The sequence below is a fragment of the Gavialis gangeticus genome, unplaced genomic scaffold, assembly GCF_001723915.1.
Source record: "Gavialis gangeticus isolate Ggan-Ray unplaced genomic scaffold, GavGan_comp1, whole genome shotgun sequence".
NCBI classification, from domain to species: domain Eukaryota; kingdom Metazoa; phylum Chordata; order Crocodylia; family Gavialidae; genus Gavialis; species Gavialis gangeticus.
The window spans coordinates 59661198-59667941 of NW_017729022.1; the positions used below are offsets into that span (position 1 = coordinate 59661198).

The window sequence follows — 6744 nt, forward strand, 5'->3', positions numbered from 1 at the left end:
TGTATTCCAGTTTATACAGAGTTTTCTCACAGGGGTTGCACTGAAAGGGCAGGATTTCCACCCAGTTCCTTGTCAGGATTCAATCCAGTCCTTACTGATACACCATGGAAAAAAAAGAAAAATAAAAAATCACCACACAGATGAAAGGTGAACTGCCCGGCCTTTTCCTGAGGCTGCTGAGGGGGTAAGACACTCCATTTCCACTTGCTGCATCTCCTGCCAGCAGGGGTCCCAGTGATGAGGTGGGTCCCATCATTACAACTCAGACTGTGAGCGTGAGATCCGGGGCCCCTTGCGGATTTCCTTCCTTTTCTCTTCTTTCTTTCTGCGTTTCTCTTCCTCTCGGAGGGCCTTCTGGAATGTGTCCGCGCCAGGAAAAAACTGCAAGTAGAGGGACAAGCTTGGTACGCACAATGGAAGTAAAGGGAAATGCAATTGTAGCAAGTCAGAGGTCTCAGAATATGCCTCCCCTCGCCCTCCCCTCCAATCTCCTCCCCCCTTCCCAGCTACTTAATTAAGCCTCCAAGTACACAGAGTGATAGATTCTCTGTGCACATACCCCTGTGATAGCCTGGCTGATTTCAAGGGATTTACTTCCAGCTAAAGGCCTGATACAAAGCACACTGAAGTTAACAGGCTGACACCAGAGGGCTTTAAATCAGGTGTCAAGGAAGAGACAAACCAGGTCCTAATACTTCTGAGAACAGGAACTACAGTCCCCATTTTGAAGACCCGATCATATAAGTAGGGCAGGAAGGGACCTTAAACGTCATCTAGTCTAGTCCCCTGCTCAAGGCAGAATTGTCCCTGACTAAGCCACCCCAGCTAAGTGTCTGTTTAACTTGCTCTTGAAAATGTCCAGGGATGGAGATTCCACAGCTTCTCTAGGCAGCCTGTTCCAATGCCTGATCACCCTCATTGTCAGAAAGTTCCTCTTAATCTTCAACCTAAATTTCTTTTGCTGCACCTCGAGTTCTTTGTTCATAGTCCTGTCCACAGAGAAAAGCCCATCTCCATCCTCTCTGTAATCATCCTTTGGGTATTTAAAGACTGTTATAAAATCCCCCCATAGTCTTCTCTTCTCCAAACTAAATAACCTTAGGTCTTTCATATTTTCCTCATAACTCTTGCTTCTGAGGTCCCTAGTCTTTTCTCTTGCTCTGCTGGACTCTTTCTAATCTGTTCATATTCTTCTTCAAATCTCAGGCTCAAAACTGGACACACAACTCCAGTTGATGCCTCACCTGTACTGAATACAGTACAACAGAAGAATCACTTCCCTTGATTTGCAAGTGACAGCCCTATTAATACAACCCAGTGTGCTGTTAGCTTTTTTTTTGGAACAAGAGCACACTGTTGACTCATATTCAGCTTATGATCTACTGTAACCCCAGGTCCTTCTCTGCAGTGCTGCAGCCTAGCCAGTCATTCGCCACTCTGTATTTGTGTGTGCAATTATTCCACCAAACTGCAGGATTTTGCACTTGTCCTCACTGAATCTCATCTGGTTGATCGCAGATCATTTCTTCAAGCTATCTAGGTAATTCTGGATCCAACCCTACTCTCCAGAATGTCTGCAACTCCACTCAACTTGGTGGCATCTGCAAATTTGCTAAGCATGCACTTGATCCCATTGTCCATATCTTTAATGAAGATACTAAACAATTTCAAACCCAGAACAGACCCCTGGGGAACCCCACTTGATACACCTCCTTCCCAAGTAGATATTGAGCCACTGATGACTATTCACTGAACGTGATGATCCAGCCAACTGAGTATCCATCTTACAGTACTTTAATCTAGCCTGTAATTCCTTATCTGGTTAATGAGAATGTCATAGGGAAACAGTGCACCTTGCTAAAGTCAAGGTATATCACATCCTCTCCCCTCCCCAACATATCAATGAGCCTGTCACCTTATCACAGAAGGAAATCAGTTGGTCAGGCATGATTTGCTCTTGGTGAATCTATGCTGACTGTTCCTGATCAGCTTGTTCTCCTTTAGGTGCTTCACACCTGCTCCACGTTCTTTCCTGGTTTCAAGGTAAGGCTGACTAGTCTGTAGTTCCCCAGATCCTCCTGCTTCCCTTTTCTTAAAGATGGGCACTATAGTTGCCCTTTTCCAATCATCTGGGACCTCTCCTGACCTCCACTAGTTCTCAAAGAGGACAGCCAGCAACTTTGAAATTACCTCAGCCAATTCCTTCAGTACCCTCAAGTACATCCCGTCCAGCCCTGCTGACTTGAAAGCACTTGGCTTCTCTAAGTAATCCCTAACCAGTTGTCATTACTCTAGTTTGTTTGACTCCTCTCCTGGAACTCCTCTCAGGATATTGTCCCTCTCCTGCCCATCCAGAAATGGTATGAATAAGCTCTGGGAAGAGCTGCACCCCAAAGGACAAGTGGGGCCCACTGTGAAGACTTTAAGGGCAAAGTTGGAGATAAATGGAAGGGCATACAGACCTACCATTCCCCAAGTTCAGTGCATCTCTGCCGTCAGCAACAGGTGGAATAAACCTACTGTCAGAGCAGTAAAGTTCTGTAGGGTGGGGCAGCTGTCACAGCTATCAGGGGGAAGTGGGAAAGGGATTGGCCACCCACTGCCATTGTGAACAAACTTAAAATGGTTTGAAGTAAGCTCTGACTTCTCCCCCCTTCCCCCTCCCTGCCACTTCACCCCACTCTTGGCCAGTTCCTCACCTTTGGCCTCTCTACTCCTAACCCAATGCCTAGAGTACAATTAAAAAGGAGGAGGAGGAAGCACACCCATCCTGGCTTTGCCAACTTACCTCAGAATGGTCAGTTTTGAAGGGATTCCGGTAATCTGGAGATTTCTCACTAATTCCCAGCTCCTGAGCCATCTGCAGAGCAAAACAAAACCAGAGCTGGACAGCAGCATCTTTCACTCTGTATTATTGTGGCAACCCACATCTCTAATTCCTTCCTCTCCCCCAGCCTGATTTCTTTTCTTTCTTACTCGCTTCTCTCCTCTCAATTCCATCCAACCTTCCTCTCCCCATTTCTCTGACTCAGCAGCTGTGCTCATGCACTTCCTTCCCCCTCTGGCCATCTCTGCCCTGGAGGATGGGACAAGGCAGGGGCCAGGATGAATAACTGCAGCCTTACCAGTCCAAGCACTTGGGAATGGGGGCCCTGGTTAAACACTCCCGTCAGGTTGCAGAAGCCAATCCCCCAGCGGATCAGGTTGTTCCAGTTGGAGTTGCGATCAAAGTAATGGTGCACGATCTTGGGGAAGCGTAGAACCACATCTCCAAAAAAGGCAGTGTTTTCTACCACATGGGAATATGCTAAGGAACAGAGTCACAATGGCAGTCAGGAGACTAGCCCTGTTCTTTTAAACAGAAATGGACAGAGGTCACCTGCTAGCCATGAGGTGCTCAGGCTGGCCTTTATCTGCTTGGCCAGAGCAGAGGGAGAGGCTCCCCAAGAAGCTGCCAAAGGACTTCATGACAGTCCCACTTTAGGACTCCTTATCTGTGGTCCAGGCAAGTGCTCACACTCCACCACAACAAGCGTGGCAAACCCTGCTCTCCTTTCCCAAGCAGCAGACATAGCCTCATGAAGTCCAGGACCGAAAGCACTTCCTGCTGACTCTAATGAGCCATGTGGAAGATCATTCCCATTCCAACCAACAGGGAGTGGGGATGGAAGAAAGGGCAGTTTTGTCTCCTTCCCCTTCAGTCTACCTAATGCAGGATAAGCCACTACACTAAATTCCCCAGACACTGTGCCCAGGACTAACTTTAAAAAATGCCGGTGATGCAGCCTCTATCTCTTCCCACCCACCCTTGGGAGACTACTGTCTGACATCACAGACCCTGGTGTTAGGACATGTTATTTTGCTGCCCTGCCATCCTGTCCTTTGTTATCATTCAGCTACATTTTTAAAACCAATTCAGTTGTCTCATGGCAAACAAAAGGATATTTTGATAATCGAACATCAAGACCATTAAAAAGGAGATAGGGTTGTTAATGCTTGTGGAGGGAAGCAAGACTGACAGGAATCCAGTAGATGATAATGAGCCATGAAGTTCATTGATTCCTTTAGTGCTGCCTGACTAGAAATCAGAATGTTTCCCTCAGCAGGACCTGCACACATCTCTCTGCAGTCAGGCCTTTGTTCCCTCATATATCAACCTTCCAACCATCCACAGACACAGGTAGAAGGATAAGGGACAACACAGGCCTTGTCATCTTCCATCCTTGGGGTGTGATTTTTTTCAGAAGCTATTATTAGTCATCAACAGCTCCAAGACATGGAAATTGTCTGAGGTTCCTGTATTCATGGCATTGTAAGGGCTCTTAGTCCTCATCCTTCACGTGATAAATGTGCCATTAGCTAAGCTCAGGAAGAAGTTTCTCCCCCCGCCCGACACAGTATGTGGTACTCCACAGAGAGGTGCATTATGCAAAGTTGTACACATTCCACTGAAGCACCTGGCACTGCTGACTGTTGGAGACAGGATGCAAAACTAATCTGTCTTTATGGTTTCCAGGGCTCCCTTTGCAAACTAGACAAAAAGAGGCAGGCACTCTCTTTCCATGGGCCATTCAGAAACAGCAGCAGATTCTGTTCTGCTTCCCTTGTAGCAGGCAGAATCACTGGGCTCAATTCCCATTTCAGGACCTTCTGAACACCAGGAAAAATGATGCACAAAGCAGGGGAACTAGGAAGGAGAAAGAAATTTGGCCTGAAGTTTAAGGCCAAATGGACCCTTAGATCATGTAGTCTGACTTTGTTTAACAGAAGTGAAGGGATTTCAGACAGCTTCCCCTGCACTGAGCCCACCTGAACCAGCAAATCAGAATGGGAGAGAAAGCTGAGAGAGTAATGGAAAAGGAAACCAGGACTAGAAGTTGAAGTCCTACCGTCCTTTAGCTTCTCATCCTGAGGGAAGGGCCCATCGGGGGGCACATCTGCAGCTATAAGGACTGCCCGCGAGTCTTCAAGCACCTGAACATTCAGAAAGAGAACTCAAGTTATTCTATCCATCCCCAAGATGACCTACCTGCCCCAGCTTTTCTGCCAGCTCCAGCCTCCTCTTAGGCCCCAATCACCTCTCTTCCTCTATCCCTGGTGTGTATTTTGCTTGGTACTGCAGTGTGCTCCAACCTTCCCACCCTGTTTCCATGCACTGCTCCATCTCCTCCTACCTACCATGACCCAAGGAGCAGTCTCTAACCTTGCAGTTCACTTTTACTGGCCCTATAGGCCTTTATTGTTACATCTCCTACCTGTGCTCTCCTGCCCCCGCTTTGACATTCCTATTGCGGTGAACACTTTGGATGGGGACACGCTCTTGGGAACACATACTCAAATTAAGCTATACTGGTCATCTTCTTTGCTCAGTCAAAGGTTGGGAACCCACATCCATGATTAGAAGGTAAACAAAGAGCACCCCCAGCCCTAGAGGAGAGAGAGTAGCTGTGCTCATTAGACAACACTCACTTTAAAGAGCCCTTTCAGCATGATGTCAATGATTTTATATTGCTGGTTCACATCATTGAGCTCGATCAGGTTCTTCAGTGCATTCATCTGGTCCTTGCGCTTCACTTCAAACAGCTTCTTATCTGCAGCTCTGTCAAGGACACCACATGCCTCACTGAACCCCACTTCCCACTGCAGCCTAAGCACACAACATTGGGGCTCTCTTGAAAGCCTCCCACAGACATGCCACCTCCTCTTTTCCCAGGTGCTGGGCTAAGCTCCATGACTGATTTTTAAGTGCTTGTAAGTTGTTTTTCTTTTTGCAGTTCCAAAGTCAACCATTCCCAGCTGAGTTTACCCAAAGCACAGGTTACACTCCTGGATGCTGGTTCATGCAGTGCCCTGGAGGTAACACTACCCAAAGCAGCAAAGCCACTCCTGGGGCCTTTTTTGGTGCATGAAAACAGGATGCAACTGACTGAGCCAATCCATCTGGATTCAGCAGTTCTGGACTTCAGCAAGGCCTTTGACACAGTCTCCCACCCCATCCTCATTAAAAAATTGGGCGGCTGTGGCATTGATGCCTACACAGTCAGATGGATTGCAGATTGGCTGAAGGGTCACACTGAGAGGGTGGTGGTGGATGGGTCATATTCGACCTGGGGGGAAGTGGGCAGCGGAGTCCCCCAGGGCTTGGTCCTCGGGCCCGCGCTGTTCAATTTCTTTATCAGCAATTTGGACGACGGGATGAAAAGCAACCTGTTTAAATTCACTGATGATACCAAAATTTGGGGTGAGGTGAGCACGCTAGTAGGGAGGGAAAGACTGCAGCAAGACTTGGATAGGTTACAGGGGTGGGCTAGCTAAAACAGGATGCACTTCAATACTGACAAGTACAGGGTGCTGCACTTGGGTAGTAGTAACCAGCAACACACTTATAAGATGGGAAACGCCCTTCTTGAGAGCACGGAGGCAGAAAGGGATCTCGGAGTCATTATTACCTCCAAGATGAACATGGGCCGACAATGCAAGGTCACGGTTGGCAGGGCTAACCGGACCTTGTCATGCATCCACAGGTGCATCTCTAGCAGGGACAAGGAGGTGATCATCCCCCTCTATGCAACACTGGTCAGGCCATAGCTGGAGTACTGTGTCCAGTTCTGTGCGCCCCACTTCAGGAGGGACGTGGACAACACTGAGAGGGTCCAGAGGAGGGCCACCCGAATGATCCAGGGACAACAGAGCAGACCCTACAATGATAGACTGCAGGACCTGAACCTGTTCAGCCTTCACAAG

At 48.0% G+C, this 6744-nt stretch overlaps 1 protein-coding gene across 2 annotated transcripts in view; it reads right to left on the reverse strand.

The window, feature by feature from the left end:
* The window catches only part of CCDC134 (coiled-coil domain containing 134), a 23807-nt gene continuing 17063 nt past the window's right edge, over positions 1-6744 (reverse strand). For both annotated transcript variants that reach the window (XM_019515090.1, XM_019515091.1), the window contains exons 3-7: positions 5470-5591; positions 4890-4974; positions 3126-3307; positions 2789-2860; positions 1-381 (exon numbers count right to left, since the gene is read on the reverse strand). In XM_019515090.1, coding sequence (XP_019370635.1) covers positions 256-381; positions 2789-2860; positions 3126-3307; positions 4890-4974; positions 5470-5591 — 587 coding nt within the window. In that variant the 3' untranslated portion in view covers positions 1-255. The remainder of the gene's footprint in view (positions 382-2788; positions 2861-3125; positions 3308-4889; positions 4975-5469; positions 5592-6744) is intronic.